The sequence below is a fragment of the Brienomyrus brachyistius genome, chromosome 1, assembly GCF_023856365.1.
Source record: "Brienomyrus brachyistius isolate T26 chromosome 1, BBRACH_0.4, whole genome shotgun sequence".
Lineage (NCBI taxonomy): Eukaryota > Metazoa > Chordata > Actinopteri > Osteoglossiformes > Mormyridae > Brienomyrus > Brienomyrus brachyistius.
Window position 1 is genome coordinate 18,630,860 of NC_064533.1, and position 21,361 is coordinate 18,652,220.

General features: G+C 43.2%; 1 protein-coding gene across 1 annotated transcript in view; it reads left to right on the forward strand.

Annotated features, from left to right (window-relative positions):
• cdh2 (cadherin 2, type 1, N-cadherin (neuronal)) overlaps nt 1–16,534 on the forward strand; it is a 52,835-nt gene extending 36,301 nt beyond the window's left edge. The window contains exons 4-16 of the mRNA XM_049020540.1: nt 294–455; nt 1,242–1,397; nt 1,772–1,916; nt 2,149–2,321; nt 3,940–4,077; nt 4,768–4,953; nt 5,142–5,395; nt 5,605–5,747; nt 6,609–6,842; nt 7,154–7,387; nt 7,621–7,760; nt 9,081–9,245; nt 15,003–16,534. Coding sequence (XP_048876497.1) covers nt 294–455; nt 1,242–1,397; nt 1,772–1,916; nt 2,149–2,321; nt 3,940–4,077; nt 4,768–4,953; nt 5,142–5,395; nt 5,605–5,747; nt 6,609–6,842; nt 7,154–7,387; nt 7,621–7,760; nt 9,081–9,245; nt 15,003–15,209 — 2,337 coding nt within the window. The 3' untranslated portion in view covers nt 15,210–16,534. The remainder of the gene's footprint in view (nt 1–293; nt 456–1,241; nt 1,398–1,771; nt 1,917–2,148; nt 2,322–3,939; nt 4,078–4,767; nt 4,954–5,141; nt 5,396–5,604; nt 5,748–6,608; nt 6,843–7,153; nt 7,388–7,620; nt 7,761–9,080; nt 9,246–15,002) is intronic.
• Nucleotides 16,535–21,361: the final 4,827 nt, after the last annotated feature.

The following is a 21,361-nucleotide window of genomic DNA, read 5'->3' on the forward strand; positions in this document are numbered from 1 at the left end:
GGATTCTTGTAGGGTACCCTGCTGTGCGAATGGGTCAAACCAGGATAATCAGAGCAGCAGATCAAATTACGTGCTGCTGATGAAAAGAGAGCAAAGGAGCTCAAAGTGCATCTCACCACATTCATAACTTCACACCCATTTCTCTTGAGCTTTTTCTATTGTGATTTTTAAATAATTTGCTGCTTGTCCTTTTATTTTATGATCTTTGTATTTTAATATGGTTTCCAAGTGAAACTATAAGAGGGATAAAATGGTGTAGGAGCACTAGGTCTGAGTGGCTTTGGATGTTTCAGCCCGGGACGCACGGAGGTGCAGTGGAAGGTCCCCAGCGACTCCGCCAGATCGTGTTCCCGCCTCTGAGTGGCGCCCTGAAGCGAATGAAGAGGGACTGGGTCATCCCCCCCATCAACGTGCCTGAGAACTCGCGGGGCCCATTTCCCCAGGAGCTCGTCAGAGTAAGTCTGAGAGGGCGACCCCCCTGCTACAAACCTGCCCACGCTGCCTTCGCCTTAGTCAGAAACAATCCGCAATGTTAAATCAGCCCCCACCCCCACTGCCCCAAAAGACCCGTCCTCAGGATGAATGAAATATTATCTTTACTTTATCACACCACAAGGACACACTGGCCGTTTGGCAAACTCTCGCCTCCTCTGCTCCACTTTCATCTTTTCGCAGCGTAGATGCTGAACAGCGTCCTTCCAGGTGACATTTCAGGCGCTCCTTTGGTGGCCTGCACAGCAGATAATATTCATTCAGAGTTTTTTCCCCTTCTGTTTAATATCCTCTCCTATTGCACATCAGCGTCCGAGTCATTTTTAATACCATCTGTACATGTAGTATTCAATCCGGCGAATTATGAAGATGATAGTGGTTTAATTGCCAACTTCGAAAGAAGATAATGATGGTCTGAACTGAGGTGTAAGGATAGCAAGTCCAGATTAACACAGAAAAGAAGAGACTAGAAAAACACAATTAACCTCTTTGAGGGAAAGGTCCTCTAATATATGAAAGTAGTACTGCCTGCAGAGCCAGAGACAGTCTCTAGCAGAGTCCCGGGGATTCCTTTTATTAATAGAGCACTATGACAAATGTAATTAATAGATTGATAGACGATTTTCCCCATTTAAAATTTTTATATCACCCCGCCTAACTTTGAAAAATTAATTATGACATCATGTCTGGCGTCAATGGGCGACGCACGGCACATGTTCACATCTCCCTGTGCTCTACCTTCTTATCAGATCCGGTCTGACCACGATAAGAGTCGTCTGCTGCGATACAGTGTCACGGGACCCGGAGCCGACCAGCCCCCGACCGGAATATTCATCATTAATCCCATTTCGGGACAGCTGTCCGTGACTAAGCCCCTGGACCGTGAGCAGATATCAAACTTCCACGTAAGTGCTGCACGGGCCGACATGCAAGCTTGCTCTGCTTGAGCAGGCGGGTGGCAGGTTTCACGGGCCGTCAAACCTGCGCGGGGGGGGGGGGGGGGAATACCTGGTTCACCTATACTGGCATTTTTTCAGTGTCCTTTGTCTTCTCGAGGCATGGACCCATAAACACTGAGCCATTTTTGGTGTTTTGTTGATTTTTTTATTGTATAATATGTGAAAATGTGCCTTTTCATATTCCCGCAAAGAAGAAAAGGTCACATATTCTTAGTAAATGCACCCGCGAAATTTCCCTCGATTAAATGAGACCCACTGCCTGCGACTCCTGATTCACTCACTACACAGTGCAAGGCCTAACGGATTTCTCCCCCTCACAGCTGAGGGCACACGCCGTGGACCTGAATGGGAACCAGGTGGAGAACCCCATCGACATTGTCATCAATGTGATTGACATGAACGACAACCGACCCGAGTTTGTCCACCAGATCTGGAATGGGACAGTCCCCGAGGGTTCCAAACCAGGTTACTGTCACCTCATACTATTCAGAGCCAGCTATGGGCTTTTTTTTTATGAACAGTGTATCTCCCTTTTACCAGTGAGCATTTAAGATTTGTTTCATCCTGCATATTTGATAATTAGATTATTCAACATAAAACAGATGTCACCGTTGTGTAAAATGGCCGATTAGTATGACACTAAGTGGCTGAAGCTGTATTAAACTGATTTTTTTAACCATTCTTATTCTCCCCTAAGGCACCTTTGTGATGACAGTAACGTCAGTCGACAAGGACGATCCCAACACATCCAATGGGATTTTACGGTACAAGATCCTCTCCCAGAACCCAGAAACTCCCAGCCTCAACATGTTTACCATCAACAACAAGACGGGAGGAATCATCACAATGGCAGCTGGACTCGACAGAGAGGTAAAATTGGTGTTAATTCATGCAAGAAGAGAAGCGGCTGGGGAGAAGCAGGATTAACGTATCATTATCGTGCAACTCTTGGTGTGAATCCGGCGTTCTATTACACTAATGAGTCATAATTGGAGCAGTTGGCGGTAATGAATCTGGGGAAAACGATCATTTTTATTATGGACGTATTTGTGTTTGGATATCATTTTTTCTTTACTTGTGGTTTTGTGGTTTTGTTACATAAAGAAGAATTTAACATTCAGCTTATATAAGGGCAGTGTGTTTTGGATTATGTGATTAATGGCTAATAATTTTTAAGGATTCAGGCTAGAGACATTCCTTTCTCTCCTGACTATAAACACTATGAATAGGATCCCTTTGGTAGACATCAGACTGTCCCTGCTTCCTGTGCAGTCATGGTTTTAAGTTTCTGTTTTAGTGCAGTCAGATCTCCTTGCACCAGCAATAAAAGCAGCTGAAGCTCAGGCCAGTAGGGTCAGAGATGACAGAGGATAAGCATCTCCGAGGAATAGGTTCCCGTGATCCGAAAATAATCCGGTCTGTCCTTCCTACAATGAGCTTGTCCCACTCAACCTTGCTTCCCCAGGTTCACCCTTCATATGGTTGTGCTCGAGAAGTGCCGAGACCCACGGGGCGGAAATAGAGCCCCTGTGTGTGTTTGTTGGTTTTCTAAGGTTTCTGGTTATTAGCAAAGTTAGACTGGGGAATCCTGCTGTAAAAATACCATTTCCAGATTTAGAAGGGGAATTACACATCGTGCAAGTTTCACTTTTATGTTGTGAAAGTCAACTTATGAAATTCATGATAATTGTGTTTATTTGAACGGAACTTGATTTAGGTATATTTATGGTAAAGTTTCTACAACACCCGCTGTTTTTTCATGGAGAAATGATCATTTATTTTATTTTTCATACTCCCCATTTGGTCTGCTCCTGAAAAACACAAGCGGCACATCATTTCACCCCAAGATCACCTTTATCTTTACTTTGGGGAAACCAGACGACTGATTGAATAATTGAACATTGCTAGTTTTTGTTCACTTTAAATTGCGGCAGTTTCTGCTCTAATTCATCAGCCTCTTCTGAAACATAGACGAGGTCGGTGGCTGTAATTTGGGCAACCTCTGCGACTATGTCCTGTTCTGGTAATTACGCCCCGAAGGCTCTGCCACACTTGCATGGGCTGGGGGGCGCCTGTCTCCAGGAACATAATCTTGCTCCTTCCTCATTACCTAGCAACCGACAACCAGAATGACTCGTAGTGGAAAGGGAGTCATCTCAAAGAACGATACCCTTCCCTGTATTCCTCTGGGATATTAGACACACAAGAAACAACAGTCTCTCCAGGATGCTGCCAGTACTATTGACCGCTCATAGAGTTTTCATCTGCTGGTCAGGGCAACTGTTCAGAGCTAAACTCTGCACTTGGCAGAAGGGGGGAAAGCATTGCATTTACTACAGAAATACAAAATATGACTGGAATGCCATTTCTTTTAAGACCTTCTCTATGTGAAAGTGTTCCTGCTGTTTGTGTTGTAAAATAATGCTCAGTTAAAACTCACCCACTCTCATAAGGTGGGTTTGACTGCTTTATTTATTTATCTTTCTAGAAAGTTCCACAGTACACACTAATAATTCAGGCAACCGACATGGAAGGAAACCCAACATACGGCCTTTCTAACACCGCGACCGCTGTTATCAGAGTCACAGATGTCAATGACAACCCTCCTGAGTTCACTGCTGAGACTGTAAGTAAATGTTTGAGAATGTTTTTTTTTTGGGTGTACTTCAGAAACAGTGTCACGTAGACTTGAAGAGCATTTCACATAAATGCAGTTTGCGAGCCGCCCGGCTCTTAGAACGGTGCCGGCGATGAAAGCTGTCGACTTCAGAGGACAAATGGCGGCTTTCTTGGAAAGAAACGCACGTTGATCTTTAACACCTGCCACGAAATGTGCCGTTTCTATGCTAAAGATAGACTTTCATGAAAAGCGAAGGTGACGCATAGTGTATTCCTGATTTGTGGAGTCGGCATGAAATTTTGATATTGTAGCTCAGATAATTTGGTAGTAAAGGATGTCATTATGAGGTATTACCGTTATTATCGATAATCACAGGACCACTTTCGTAGCTTGTATATCTTGCATTATGCATTCAACTCTGACTTCGATGGCTATAAGTGAGTGTCTGCCAAGACCTTACAGTGCATACAGTACAGCATGTACTCTATTTCCAGGCATGACAAGTCCCTGCATTGTGATTCAAACCTGGGGAAATGCCATAATGACTCACCGCACTTACCTGTGGCTTGGAAGGCTGTTCCAGAATCGTTACACATATGCTGGTCACGTTTCTGCACTGCTGGCTCTCCTGAAGCCGCCACGATTGCTAATTACATGCATGTTTTTATTTATGTTTCTTTTTTCTTATTCGAGCAGTTTTACGGGGAAGTGCCTGAGAACCGAGTCAACGTCATCGTCGCCAACCTGACCGTCACCGACAAAGACCAGCCCAGCACTGCCGCGTGGAACGCAGTGTATAAGATCACTGGAGGCGACGCCACGGGCAGGTTCTCTGTCCCCACAGACCCCACCACTAATGAGGGCTTGGTTACTGTAGTCAAGGTGAGGCTCAGCGAAGTTTCCAGTCCTGACGTTGCAGGATTTTTCATTTATTGTTGGCTGATGTGACACAGCAGCGGAATTTGCTTTGTATTATGATTACTTTGTATAGTTATTTGTAAGCGAGAGTCATTGACCAACTGGTTCCCCCTCTCAAGCATGATATTGTTCTTATTCATTCGTTTCTGCAGCCTATTGACTATGAGACAAGCAGGACGTTTGTGCTAACTGTGGTGGCGGAAAATGAGGTGCCCCTGGCCAGAGGCATCCATCTTCCTCGTCAGTCAACTGCAACTGTCTCCATTAAAGTTATTGATGTGAATGAGAGTCCTTATTTCGAGCCGAATCCCAAACTCATGAGAATGGAAGAAGGCTTGCCAGCAGAATCGATGTTAACAACCTTTACGGCCCAAGACCCTGACCGTTTTATGCTGCAGACGATCCGGTAAGCTGCAATCCGAAGATGTGCCCCCTGCGATAATGCTGGGAGATGGGACTGGAAGGAGCATAGATTCTCTTCAGTATTAAAACAGAATCTGCCCTTGTTTTTATTCAGAGCCAAAGAACATTTTATTAGGACACACATGTAACTTGTGCTGCTGGCCCAGCTGTTCAGATGTTGAGTCTTGTCCTGTTTCCTGTCTGTATTTTTAGGTACTCCAAGCTGTCAGACCCCGCTGGTTGGTTGAAAATCGACCCCAACAGCGGCCATATCTCTACAATCGCCATCCTCGATAGAGAGTCGCCTTATGTGAAAAATAATTTGTATAATGCGACGTTCCTGGCTTCTGACAACGGTATGCTGTGCCTCATTCGCAACAATTCCAAGCTGTTAGAATCTGTCCGTCACAGACCTGGACTTCTAATAAAAACAATAAAGCAACCAAATGAACACAGGTTACATCAGGTGATTCACAGTGCAACACCACACTATTCTGCAGAATATATTATATATGTAAAGAGAAGGTACAGAAGGTGTTCATGTGCTGAGTCACGGGGCGACACCGCGGGACTGTCAATCAGTGCAGACCTGCTCATTTTTAAAATGTGCAAGTAAATTAGTCCACGACCTTTTTCGCTCATTTGTGGGAATTTTTGTGCGAGCGATCAGTTAAATTTCGAAAACGTTGAAATGGTCAGAGTTGGATGACTGCTTCTATTCAGCTGAAAAGCTGCTTACTCAGTGAATGCACGTCACTGTGCTTCACCCAAAACTATTTTAGTATTCTCAGTGCGCAGCCTGGCAGTGGCAATGCAACCACTTAGGCTAAGAGTGTGCCCATTGCATGGTGGATACACCCCTGGCATGAGCAGAACGTCGGTGCCTTGTTTGTCCATGAGACATGTTTTATCTAGGGTTAATGTCCAGTGTGGGTGTGTTACGGCCATTCTTTACACAGAGCATTCCTCCGATGTTACAGTAAACATGATTGCAGCATCTTGACAGCTAATTATGGTAAATTCTGAGTGGTCCGTTTTTAGAAGGCTGCTCTAAGTGATTCGAAAATACATAACAGTAATGGCCCACTTACGCAGCAGGCGTCAGAGATGCAGTGCCGCTGGCGGTCCAGGAGAAGCGGACTAGGTGATGTCGTGTCTGTGAACCACACACGTCAACACGTCCACTTGACATCCCCACGCCCTCCCATTCTTTGCAGGAATCCCACCAGCTAGTGGTACCGGTACACTCCAGATCCAGCTGCTGGACATCAATGACAACGCGCCTAGCGTGTTCCCCCAGGAGGCCGAAATGTGCGACAGGCCTGAGCACACCGGCATCAATATCACGGCTGTGGACGGCGACCTCAACCCCAACGCTGGGCCTTTCGCCTTTGAGCTCCCCAACAAGCCATCAGATGTGAAAAGGAACTGGACAATAACTCGCCTGAGTGGTACGTCCAAAGCCCAAGCAGCAGGAACTCCTCCAGCCAACTTCATCCCCGGGTCATGGGGAATAAAATTATCTGCTTATTGTGAATCATAACTATATCCTTTGACTTTATTGACCAAGCATTACCTTATGACATATTTAAGGATCAATACTCGCATCTTAGGCTAAAAAATGGCATCTAAGGTTTTGAATTTTTGAAAGATTTCATTACAGAGCCGTTAATTCATGTCTTTAGCATGGGTCTGTAAGTTCTAACATGATGTCAGCCATATATGGTAACATGACTGTAATATTATGACATGATTCTGACAGGCAACTACGCTCAACTAAGCCTGAAGATCGGCTTCCTGGAGAGTGGGATCTACGAGGTGCCTATCACCATCACAGACTCGGGGAACCTGCCCATGTCCAACACGACCTTCCTGCGTGTCAAAGTGTGCCAGTGCGACCACAACGGCGATTGCGTGGATATTGAGCGCATCGTGGCTGCCGGACTGGGCACCGGGGCCATCATTGCCATCCTGCTCTGCATCATCATCCTGCTCAGTAAGCCCCGCCCCCATTTAAGTCTAAAGTGGCTCCATACGGCAAACACTTATCCACTAAAAGAAATCCACGCAGATTGTATGATTGGAGAAAAAACACAATTCACTGATCAGTCTCATACCAAGCTTTAAACCGGGGACCGGCTTTTAAAAAGAAATTAAGTAAAAACAGGGTGTCCCATTTAACAGTTTCTCATTTTGCTGTCACTCTCTCTCCTTCTTGGATCGCTTCAGTCTTGGTGCTGCTGTTCGTCGTGTGGATGAAGCGCCGTGACAAGGAGAGACAGGCCAAGCAGCTTCTCATCGACCCAGAGGACGACGTGAGGGACAACATCCTCAAGTACGACGAAGAGGGAGGCGGAGAGGAGGATCAGGTACGTGCCCCCCCCCCCCCCCCCCTGCCAGACACACACTTACTTTCTCTAATCCTCCACAGAATTTTATATCATAATCATGCTGTGAAGCAAGGCAAAAGAGATATTGCAAATCGACCTTTCCTGCTAGGAGGTTCCCACCGCCAATTAAGTGTTTGTGTGTGGGACAGCTTGTATGTACAGTCTTAAATTAGCACTTATTGTCATCCATTGCATGGCTAATGCGATCCAAATGTCGTCATTTAGCAATTACTTTTTGATTTAGAAAGACGTTTTCTCAAGCATGATGGCTTCAGGTCCAATGGCCATAGTCAGGATTATTATAGGATAATGGTGTGATAGGCCCCTGTTGGGGGTTGGAGGGGTGGTGGTGTCACAAGTTTGCACACTAGGCATTGATTTAAACCAGTGACTTTAGAGCCTGTGATAAGCGTTTATCACCAATAGCCAAGTAGGCAGAGAAGATTCATAACAAAAAGTGGCATTTAATTTTGGATGGATTGTGTTCACGTTGTGCAAGGAAATTGCTGAAAAATTATGTCGCCGGTCTCCATGTTAACTAACAGAACAATGCACCCGTAGCATCTGTACAGTGAACAGGGCTATTAATGTTTTGGTTAACAAATTGTATTATGTTCATAACTGCCTGATTCAAGTAATTTTTGGGGCCATGACCTCAGTGAACCATAAATGGCTGTACTGCACGCATCACGCATACCAAAAAAAAGTTTATTACCTGAATGGTAATGATCAGACTTTTCATGTACTTGGCCCAGACAGCCCCTGGGTGTGTTATTGTTTCATTAGAAATATTGAAACGAAGGTTGCTACCACTGTTTAAAATATCTGATTACTAACAGTCTGTATGTCGGTGTAAACTGGAAACCTTTTTTTGACATAACTGGATGCTGTATTTTTGGGGTGGATCTGGCTGTGCAAGATGGAATCCTAATCACAGATGGCAGGAAAACGAGATAGAATCTGCTACGTTTTGGAGAATCACGTTAACTGGGCAGTCCTTACTGGCACCTTGATCAAAACCTGGTTTCAGAACAGAATCATCTGAATCATTCATACAGTCACGAAGAACAATTGATAGCTCGTGTGTTTTACTGCCTCCATTGAGGAAATTCCACTTGCCGAAGTGTCGCAATTGCTTCTCCGTTACAATCATGCAAGAAGTTGTGCCGATTTTATCCCAGTACTTTGTCCACGCTGCCTTTCCCGTGTAGCTTGCCTCCCCCTCCCCCAACCCTTGGCGGCACCGCCAGGGCGCCGTGGTGTCCAGGTGGCCGACGCTGACGCCCATCTGTTCCGCAGGATTACGACCTGAGCCAGCTCCAGCAGCCGGACACGGTGGAGCCAGACACCATCAAGCCCGTCGGAATCAGGCGGCTGGACGAGAGGCCGCTGCACCCTGAGCCGCAGTACCCAGTGAGATCCGCAGCGCCACACCCTGGAGACATCGGTGACTTCATTAATGAGGTGAGGGGGCGGGCACTGTATGGGCCACACCCAGCAAAACCGCTCCAATCATCTTCCACGAATGTTATGCAATCAATTGCACGGTGTGTAAAGCAGAGCTTGTAGAGCAACCTTCAACTCCACGTAGCCCTTACTGTGACTTGGATCAGGCATGGCTTATGTGATAAAACTTGAGCTCAAAATGTGGCATAGCAGTGAATGCTGCAAATGTGTATAGGATCGATTAGGAGACTGGAGAAAATCACTAAGAAAAATTACGTCGCACACACGCACACATTTTATTTCTCGAATTTCATGTTTAATTTGTTATCGTATATGCATTCCACAATGGATTCTTTCCGCTCATCATTTATTCTCTCTCTCCACCGTAGATGGAAGAATTTAATATCTTGTATAGGGCCACAGTGAACTCTGCTAAAATGAGATTAGCGAAGAACACAGTTAAATTAAATTGGTAATGAATTAAACACTAGCCCTGTCAGGAAAACTTAAAGTAATTATGTTTGATTTAAACTGTGCATTATCTCAAATTCAAGCCTCCATGTGCGATTACACCTCCCCTGATTTATTTGGTTTGTTTACCAGACGCTGATTCCCAGGCATGATATTTTTTGCATTTGACTTGTATTTTTTTTCTTACTCTGACCACATGAGTACCCCAGTGATTTATAGCATGCCTCAGTCAATTCAGGTTATTAAAAAAAAATCACTTTATTTATTTGCTTTTTTGTTGTGTGATACTATGTCAGACCTTTTGTTTTTTATTTTTGGCGAGTATTGAACAGTTCTGTTAAAGATTTGAAGGCTGCCTCTGGCTACCCTCCGCCCAAACCATCATTTATTAATGTTTCAAAAAAGAACCAACATGTATTTTTCATGAGTTTCAACAGACATGAACCGACACTTGCCCCGTCCCCCAACCTTAATTCTCAGTCTTTGAATATCTTTATCTAACTTGGTCACTGGTTTGGAATGAGGTCCCACTTACTTTGTGTTCCTATTGGCCACTCCAGGTGAATCTGGGATAGTTACACTTCGTTTTAGATTGTATTTCACCTTACGTACTGCAAAGTGCGAACTTTTTTTTTTCTTATTTTCAGCTTTGAAAACTTGACGAGTAGGTGAGACGTTCACTCTGAAGAATGTCTGCAGTGCAAAGCCATACTGTTTGCAGATGATACGTGATTTATTTTAAAAAATACACTTTCAAGAAGTGCTGTCAAATGTTCTTCACTACTCAGACTCCCCTAACCCCCACCCGACAGCCAAGACGAGCTATTTACTTAGGTCCCATATCAGAATAACAAACCGCACCACTGAATTGACCAGGCCTGCTCTAATTCTGGGTCAGCGGCTAAACAAGCAATCTGTAACTAAGGCATTTTTCATTTGTTTCATCTCATTAAGAAAGAGGGCCCCTCCCATGGCAAACATGGCCAGGCTCACACTGCTTTTTCTGTCTATATTATCCTTTAATGTGTCATAGGACTCTCTTCCTTCATCTCTCATTGGAAAGTGTGAACTGGAACATGGAATTCAGAAGACACCCTCGGATAACAACAGCTCCATTGCCTGAAAAGTCATAGACTCGGCTGTTATATGTTATAGTTTTTCACTGGAGTTCATGAGCAGTGCCAGTGAAGATGTAGACTTTACTTGCAGTGCCATCTCTCAGGAGTGCGGAAGAAAGTGTCACTTGTCAATTCATGGTAACTCTGAGCTGGCTGAAGCCGCACGTGCTCTTAAGCACTCTCCACTGGAGCCAAACTTGTTTTTGTTTTTGTACTGAAGCAGCAGTGATCTCCAACCGCATTTTATAGTGGAATTATTTAAACCACATGAACAACAGCGGCTGGAATTGCAATGAATGATCCGTCAATCATGCTCCAGATGAATATGTTATCACTGCTGCCTACAGCAAATATTTAAAGAGATGTAGCGAGGGGAACATAATTTCAGACTGTGGAAGCTACTTTTAAAAGAGTAGTTACATAACTGGCGTATCAAAATGAAGCATAGTTCCAATAAATTGTGTTTATTTGGTTTGAAAACTCCGTATATTAGAAGTGGGCTCCTGTTCTCGTGCCTACTGAGTTCCTCACGTTGATTCTCTAGCGAAAAGCTGCAATCTAAGCAGGGGTATCAGACGTGAAATGGTTACCCACACTCATTATCACACACAGATGTCAAGCGATCTATGCACCTCGTATGCTGGCATCTGATGGCTTGCCTTAATAAAAATAAACCATCCGCAGAAATGCAGAAACAATACAGAAAAAATACAGCTACGGGGCTTGATTTACTAACAGTTTGCACCAGTGCAAACCCTGTTTTGGTATTAAAATAGTACACTCAGGATTTATGAAGGATACACCGGTAAAAGCAGTGGAAAGAGTTGCCACAGTTGATTGCAATTGGCCATATCGCATATGCATTTGTAGGAGCTTCCTTTCAAAACAAAATTTGGGGGAGGAGAAAACTTAAATGAATCACGCAACGTGATTTACTAAGCTTTGCGGTAGGCAATTCACTGCACCCATTATTAACTTTTAAAAAAGCATATCTTATTTAGCGCTTGACATGGCTTCGATATGCCATCAAGGGTACAGGAGCATAAATCTACACAAATACGCACTGGGTGGTATGACAAAAAATTTGTATCACAGTGCTTTTTAAGATTCTGCTGATTTCACGGTATATCAGTATATTTTTTTTCCAACTTCACCCTTACTGTGGTAGTGAGCGTTCACATTAATAAAATACGCTTACGAATGTTTTTTAAAATGAGTATTTTATCAATGAAAAAACATTTTAATTTAGATTGACAGTATAACCAACATGCTTTATTAGGTTATTAATGTATATTCAGCAAGACTGCAGTGTTTTATCGACTTATAACCGTGTACGTAGCTTGATAAAAATTGTTTCACTGACATGTTTTATTAGATTATAATATTTAGCTAGTTGGTGATGTTTTTTTATCATAACTGTATATTTAGCTCCATAAAGACGTTTTATTATTACCATATATATTTAACTAGGTAACAACATGTTTGCTTAGTCGGCATGATTTCAATAATAATTTCTATGATAAATTGATAATAATAGGAATTTTACTTTGCCGATCTGCATTTATGCAGACCTAATTATGTTACACGTTCTCTTATAATAAGGCTTAGATTGAAGCAATGGCTATAAGCACTAAAACACTGAAGAGTTATAAATTGTTGTATCATCACTTTATAACTGTTAGTAAGAAGCACGCACAGTTAACAGGGGTCCCCTCTCAATAATCTGCACAGCGATCCATAATGCTTGGAGAAGTGAACAGTATTATATCATTTGCCTATGGAAGCATTTACAGCTGTTGCTTCAGCTATGGCAATATATGAAAAATTCATACCATATGGGAAATTAAAACCGCTATACTAGATGAAATGGTATAGCGCCCAGTACTACTTACACATATATTATGTTTGTCAGATTGCAACATGCTGCAACTGGGTTGGTCATTATTTAAATGAACCGACTGAGTCTATATTCATAAATTTGCACACTTTTAGTAGATTACCCACGGAATTGGTCACTCCTGTTGACACCTTTTTTTTTATTGCATCCTCATGCTAAGTTGCCCTGCTTAATAAATCTGGCTATAAGAGTGCAAACCAGTAGGCACAGACATAATGGGCTCCTTTGTCATATTAAACGATACATTTAAAATCAAGAAACCTTTCTTTAAATCATCTCTGATCCCTGAAATAATGGCAGCTGTGAATACAGTTAAACTTCACTGGTGAGTCTGGCATGGGGGATTCTCCACTGGCCGTCTGCGGCCTCAGTAAAGGAGGGTCACAGGGGGAGTCGAATAGCTTGGCCTCTTTAGCATGCAGCCCTGGCAGAGGCCACACGTGCAGCGGTTCACCACACATCACAGGCCCACCGGTTCACTTTAGGTCAGCGGAACTGTTTGCTCCATCTCCCCAGGGCCGTGGCGCATGGCTTGGGGCAGAAGAGCACGACGGAAGAGAGACGGGAAAAACTAGAAGTCATCCTTTTCTTTTTGTCCTTTAAGTACCTGGTCTTTTTTATGTCCTGGATCTAATCCTTCTTTTAGGCTGGAATGTTTATTAGCATGTTTGTCATTTGGCTATAGATTGATGTGTCTGATTAAGAAAAGGACATAAAGAAATTGCACCTCACTTTTAAAAATCAGCCAGACAGAGCAAAGTTTGGGGCACTGCAGTAACATTTAGGGCCCTTGCTGTACGCTACAGTGCATCCTGGAATTGTGGGCCTTGTTAGCTATACCCAGTTGTCTTTTACCTCGTTTCCACCAAGACCGAGCTGGTGCTGGTGTTGGTGCCAGTGCTGCTCTGACTCTCGCTTGGTGCCTTTTGAGAACCAGCCTGTTTCCACCGGTTTCAAAAAAGAACAGAACAGAAATGTTATACAGGCAGAAGTGAAAGTAAAGGTTAATCTGTATTTCATTTTCTTGGATTTATTTTGCCGAACTGAAAAAAAAAAAACGTTTCTGGAGAATGACTCGTTGCGCTCTCTCTCTATTGCCTGTATCCACTTTTTTCTGCGTGTGACTTTATTCTCGTTCGTTGTTTTACCGCCGTCCTTTTAAGGCTCGTGCAATAGAAGATTCTGCTAAAAACTAAACTTTGCAGTCTGCCTCACAATCTCTTCTCCACTCGAATGCCACTATATTTTATTTATTCAACCTGTGACATATTTATACTTTATTATTAAATCTGGCCAGCAAATCAATATTTTGTTTTTCAGAGAATAAAAAAACACAATGTAACGTTTATGTGAATTATATAAGTGTTTTAGGGCAAGTTAGTATTTTATGTAAAACATCTTATTTTCAGAAAATATAGTCCATAACAATTTAAGCAATTTTATAACGTTTTGTCTCCCATCTGTGTGCATTATGCAGTAATGCTAAAAAATGAACTTTGCTCTTCGCCTCATGTCTTCGCCACTCAAACACCATAATATTTTATGTATTCGACTTACGACATATTTACACTGTATGAAATTTATGGAAGGGGCGGCATGGTGGTGCAGTGGTTAGCACTGTTGCCTCACACCTCTGGGACCCGGGTTTGAGTCTCCGCCTGGGTTACATGTGTGTGGAGTTTGCATGTTCTCCCCATGTTGTCGTGGGGTTTCCTCCGGGTACTCCAGTTTCCCCCCACAGTCCAAAAACATGCTGAGGCTAATTGGAGTTGCTAAATTGCCCGTAGGAGTGCATGTGTGTGTGAATGGTGTGTGAGTGTGCTCTGCGTTGGGCTGGCCCCCCATCCCGGGTTGTTCCCTGCCTTGTGCCCATCACTTCCGGGATAGGCTCTGGACCCCCGCGACCCAGTAGGATAAGCGGTTTGGAAAATGGATGGATGGAAATTTATGCATATACAGAAGGTTGATGCCAGTCCCACTTTTGCTGACATTATGGTGCCAAATTCTGAGCCCATCTTTTCTTTGGTGCAGTGCTAGAGCCGTTTATTCTGGCCCAGGGCCAAATTTTTGCTGTAGAAACGCGTGGAACCAGTGCCAGTTTGAGAAAAAGTTCGGCACAAGCACCGGCACCGTGTGGGCGGAAACAAGGCTTTTGAAAGCACATTAATTCCGATAAAACATGGAGTAAAACAAACAAAGGCCTTAAGGACATGTTCAGAATCAGTCCACGGGAGAGACATCATCTGTCAATGGCCTTAATTTTCCTTTTTCTTAATTATTTTGTTATAGGGACTTAAGGCCGCAGACACCGACCCAACAGCTCCACCCTACGACTCCCTGTTGGTGTTTGACTACGAGGGCAGTGGATCTACAGCAGGCTCCTTGAGCTCCCTCAACTCCTCCAGCAGCGGGGGCGATCAGGACTATGATTACCTCAATGACTGGGGTCCAAGGTTCAGGAAACTGGCAGACATGTACGGTGGATGTGACGACTAATGGGTGGCTGGAAGGGTGAGAGTGGGGGTTGCCGTGGGCAGGGGTGAGCAGGCAAAATGGAAGTCGCACTTTTTTTTACGGGACAAGTACAGCCTCTAAAGAAAAGATATTTCACGAAGAGTGAACAAAAAGAAACAACGATAATGAACAACCACAAAAGCAGCAACAATGACAACAGCAAAAACTCTGGCTTAATGATTTAGTCTCCTTGCAGATGTGCTTGTCGAGGGCTTCAGTATAGACCAGCCTCAGCCGAGAAGGATCACTGGCAAAACCAACACCGACTGAGTTATTGAGGTTAAGAGAGCTAAGTTACACTTGAATTTCACAGTACAGAAGCACTGGGATTTTATGTGCCTTTTTGTACATTTTTGGATCCGAATAATTAGTTTTACGTTAAAGGCTTTAACGGTACTGACTTTTGGAGTGATTTCGATAATTACGAAAGTATGTCAAACTATGGTATGCTCCTACATGCTTTTTTAATTTCACCATCCTGTCTTCTGTCGGATACAGTTACTTAAGTGAATAATAGAGACAAAATAAATGAAAGTATCTTTGTTAGTTTGGATGGGCAGAAACAAATGGGAACAGAAGTGTACAGTGCCCTAGTCTTTTAGATAGAATTTTTCACTAAAAACATTAAACTTATGCAGCTGGTTGCAGATAAAGGGAGTCATGAATCATTCTGTAGCGGAAATAAATTTTTGTTTCTTTGAAGTGATATAGTACATTTCAGAAACATTAAATTTGTCCTAATCCATGTACACTTTATTTGCCTTAGTCATACTCTGATTTAATTTTTACGCCACTGTAAAAATAATGTGTACATATTTTTTTTCCTTCAGTTTTTTTTTGGCTTAGTCTACAATGAATGAAGTTCCAAACTTGTATATGTATAATTTGAACTAAAGTTGAAGTTTTTTTTTTTTTTTGCATGTTTTTTTCATTATGAAAAGGTATTTCCAAAATTTATTTACAAAATGAAATGACATTTACAGAACTGGGTGAGTTGCAGCTATGAGAGAGAGCGAGAGAGAGCGTTTTGTAAAAAAAAAAAATAATAATAATAAAATAAAAAAAAAATAAAAAAATAAAAAATAGAAAAAAATCTTATCAGCACAACTGTTTCAATTCATACCAAAAAAAATGAAAAAAAAAGAGAACTGGGGAATAGGTATGTCGTGACACATGAAGCACTAACACCAGAAACAGCTTTAAGACTTTAAGATGGTTTTTGTCAGTAGCTTTGTGGAAACTATGTACCAGGCCTCAAATGATACTCTGACCCCAAGAATCTGAATAAAATGTTAATTTTGGAGCTAGTGGTTGGTTTCCTGGATTTCTTATTAATTATTTTTTATGACTTGTTTGACCATGGCAGAATGATCTGTTTAAATGAGAGCTATATCTATTTCATGGTCCTCTTTGATAATGATATCAAAATTGATGAATCAATTGATAATTGATACACTATATTGCCAAAAGTATTGGGACACCCCTCCAAATCATTGAATTCAGGTTTTCCAATCACTTCCATAGCCACAGGCGTATAAAATCAAGCACCTATCCATGCAGACTGCTTGTACAAATATCTGCGAAAGAAGCTCAGTGAATTCAAGCATGGTACCGTGATAGGATGCCACCTGTGCAGTAAGTAATTCGTGAAACATTCCATGGTCAACTGCTAGTGGTATTATAACAAAATGGAAGCAATAGGGAACAACAGCAACTCAGCCACAAAGTGGTAGGACATGTAAAATCACAGAGTGGGGACAACGCATGCAGAGGCGCACAGTGTGCAGAAGTCACCCAATGGCCGCAGAGTCAATAGCTACAGACCTCCAAGCTTTGTGTGGCCTTCAGATTAGCTCAAGAACAGTGCTTTGAGAACTTCATGGAATGGGTTTCCATAGCCGCGCAGCTGCATCCAAGCCTTACATCTCCAAGTGCAATGCAAGCAGTGAAGATGTGTTCTCTGTAGTGACGAATCACGCTTATCTGTCTGGCAATCCGATGGACGTGTCTGGGTTTGGCGGTTGCCAGGAGAACGGTACTTACCTTACTGCATTGTGCCAAGTATAAAGTTGAAGGGGGGGATTATGGTATGGGGTTGTTTTTCAGGGGTTGGGCTTGGCCCCTTCGTTCCAGTAAAAGGAACTCTTAATGCTGGAGCATTCAAAGCCATTTTGGACAATTTCATCCAAAAATTATGGTCAAAAATTCCCATAAACCCTGTGGACAGCCTTCCCAGAACAGTTGAAGCTGCTATAGCTGCAAAGGGTGGGCCCACTCCATATTAAAGCCTATGTATTAAGAATGGGATGTCATCACAGTTCATGTGTATGTAAAGGCAGGTGTCCTTTTGAACAATATAGTGTATGTAAAAAAGAGAGAGAGAATGTATGCAGTTAATTCATTTACAGATAGACCTCTTGATTTGTGATTCAGAAGGATAACAACTGATTGCAGAATGGTGGCAGGGGATTTAAAACAATCTATTTTTACATCACTAGGTCTCATTATTATGAGAAAGAGTCTGAAAGCTTTCTTAGCTTCGGTTTGTGTCTTTTTATTCTTGGGTTCCCAGTAAAGCCAGGCCAAGACTGTTGAACCGTGAAAACTTGCGGCTCCTGTCAGATTTAAAACAGAAACAACAACAGCAAAACATGCAGAGTAAATATGTATCCTTAGACTGGAAATGCAAAGTAAGTAAATGAGGACTTCCTGACCTTGATGTCGACAGACGGCCACAGTAGGTTATCTAAGATAGCATGGCGTTGAGTTGGCTTCCTCAATTAATAATTCTTCAATCCCCGGCGCTCCCAGGCCTGTATAGTAATTGGGGGGACTTAATTTGTTTTGTGCAGGGGTTCATGGTAATTTCATTAGTTGTCTGCCATCAAGAGTTGGGATCCACACTGTAATCTCGCATCTCATCTCTCTCCTGGGGGCTCCTTTTATAACTGGAAGCTTTTAGTTTTGCCAGTCCTACATCACTACCCACAGGGAGAACAGGTCTATTATGCTGTGTGCGTGTGTGTGTGTGTGTGTGTGGGTGTGTGTCTGCCTCTCTGTCTGTCTGTCTGTCAGAGTGAGTGAGCAATTTGATTTTCCCCGGTCATTTGCCGGGCCAGAGAGGAAGCAAAACTTTCAGCAAAAACTATATCTAACAAAGAACTGGAACAATGATATCCCCTCACCTGCACTCCCATAGAACGTTCTTAAAGTCAGTTACTTTCTTTCTGCCCCTTTGTGAAATCCAGGGGGCAGGTCTGTGATCCAGTCTGGGGCCGTCAGCACTGCCACAGCTCATTGTATTAATTTAGCTGCTTAATGTGTCCTTTCTCATAGATACAAATTGTGTGTTTATGGCTGGACGATTTACTGAAATGGTCAATAGGTTAATGTACCTTGCAGAACCATGTGTATAAATCAGCAGAAGACACCCACATTGCCAAAGGTCCTGTATCCTTTTCCTCCCACACAGAACCCAAAAATGTCTTTCTCTGGGATCCTCGCCGTGTAGAAAGTGCTTCTAATCATCACTGACCCTGGTTCTTTTCACCACCCCTGCCTCCCACCCAAGGTTACCGCAAACGCATCATAACTGGTCAGGTCTTTGTTCATGCTCCATGTGACTGAACAGCTGTAGATGTTCCTTCTAAACAAAAAGTCTCAGTAAAGGATGGGGCGGACAGTGAGGGGATAGAGGGCCATGCCACAGTTGGTCTCAAGGTGACATGCAGGAATCAGGAATGCAGTTTATCTCCATGTGTGGGCGATTCAGGTAATCACACCTGCATCAAGTTAAGAAGTGCAGAGACTCTTCTGCATCCTTCCATCAGTGGCCAGAACCATAGTCATTCCTTTTTTTATTTATACATCATTCTGTTCTCCCAGGACTTACAAGAACACAGATTGTGCCTCACTCAGAGATCACAGGAGCTCATACCCGAGTCCTGTTATGATCATGAATGGAGGTCTTCTGCTTGTCTGATCCCGGAAGACCAGATACCAGAAAATGGAGACAAGAACAACAGCGATATAAATTGTAGGACCTCCAAAAACATGTTTAGGGTGAGATTGATTTGGAGAAAAAAAGAATTATTTTGCTGACATTGTGTGGTGTGACTGGGGTGTTACTGGAAATACTGTTTTTAGTTATTTGCGCGTTTGTGAATTTTGTTTTTTTGCCAAAGCGACTACTGTCAGTGTAACCACTATGTGTGTCTTGTGGGGAGCCTGCAGTTCTCACTGCATTTCATCATGAAAACACACGGCTCTCCTTCTGCGGCACGAAATGCTATCCTGAGGGATTGGCCATATGGAGTAAACAGAAAAAGGATGTAGAGCAGGTACAGGCCAACGAATCCATTGCCAATGACTGCGAACGGACCGTTCAAAGTCCATTTACATATCATAGTTTGAAGGAAGGGTCAGTCAGCCTCCGGAGATGTGTACGATGACCAGCAGAGCCTGGGGCACATCCACCAGACCCAGTTCGCACCCTCAGATGGTTTACAGAACCTTAGCTGAGGAACAGGTGAAGCTCCAAAAAGAAAAAAATATATATTAATGGGTAACGTCGGCAGGTCTCGCTTGAAGTGCTTTTTTCTTTTCTTGCTGGGCTGGGTCTGGATTGGAGCCCATTATTTTCCCCTCCTTTTTTAATCCTTTTAGGCTACAAGTATTGCAGCAAGGCTGCTAAATATAGGTCCAGCCACAGCTCAAGGGAAGACAAAAATCACAATCGATCAAACTATACAGGGCTGGTGAAGTGCTTCTCACTAAAGGCCTGTCAACCCCCCCCACCCGCACCCCATGCCCCTCCCCCACCCACACTGTTTTAATTTAAAATGCCCAGTCCAAAATGTGAGCAGTCAGCACAGACCCGCACTCACTGCAGCCTGTCCCCATTGTTGTTGTGCGCACTGGCAGTTTTCCACCATCCCCCCCAATGAGGACCACTGGAAATGGCCGTAAGCCACAGAGCAGGACTCTGTAGGTCTAATTAATTCCCCCCTCTGCGGCCCTCTCCATCCAGCTCCAGTTCAATAGCTGCTAGTCCAGTTCATTGCTCTTGCCGTCGTAATATTTGCCTGCTGGCTGATGGAGGGAAGCGCGCCGCTAATGTGCTACCTAATCAAACATGTTGTCTCTTTTTAAGTGATCTTCTCTTTGGGGGCTTCTCCCTCTAATGATTCATCTTCCCTCTGTGCTGAAATCAAGGAGACAATTACAGTCCTTCTGCAACTGTCCGGCGTTATCAGCTTACCCCCCCCCCCCCATCCCCGCTTTCCCGTTCCCCGCTCGGAGCCGATTACACTCCTGATACCAAACTGCTTATCGCCTGGTCTCATCAAAGGAGATTGTACCATGAGTAGGGAAAAAAACACCAAAGTAATTATTAGATCACCCCAAAGCCAAGCAGATGAATAATATATGATTATGCCCAAATCAAGGCACCCTGGACATCGCAGTGTGTCTGAAAGAGTCTCCAGTCCCTGGGCTGTTTATTGTGCACAATAAGATTTGCCTGGTAAAAGCGATTAAGGCACTTGGCATTGTGGCAATTAGAGTAAATCAGTGGCAGCTTGTAGTCAGTGTGTTTTGTGTCACGGTCATACATCAGGTGGGAGAAGAGATGGTAGAAATACCATTTTGCACAATTTTCTGAAGTCTGCTGACACTCTTTATATTGCTGAAAGATTTCAAGAAACCCAAGTTTTACCAGGACCAGCTGGGAATAGTTGAAATATATTATTAATGTGTGATACTTGGGCTTCCAATATAATTTTACAAGTGAACTGATTTTACTTTAATATATTAAACTCCAGTGAGTTTATAAAAAATAAGACGGCACTAACACTCTGAATATCCCAACAAACGTAGTATATGCTTGCTAGCTAGTTAGCACTATACAAAGGGCTTTCACTAGGCTTGCTGTTCTGATTGCTTTCATGTGCCCCAGTTCCAGACCAGTTAGAGATGTCGCTATTGCATCTTAAACCACTATTTTCACCATTGACAGTGGACCCAAAAAAATCTCAGATATACAGTTAGGTTTATTATCTTTAAACAGTTTATACTGAGTGAACACTCAACTGAGGTATGTTTAGCGACTTCTGAAAAATCACTTCTGTTCAATT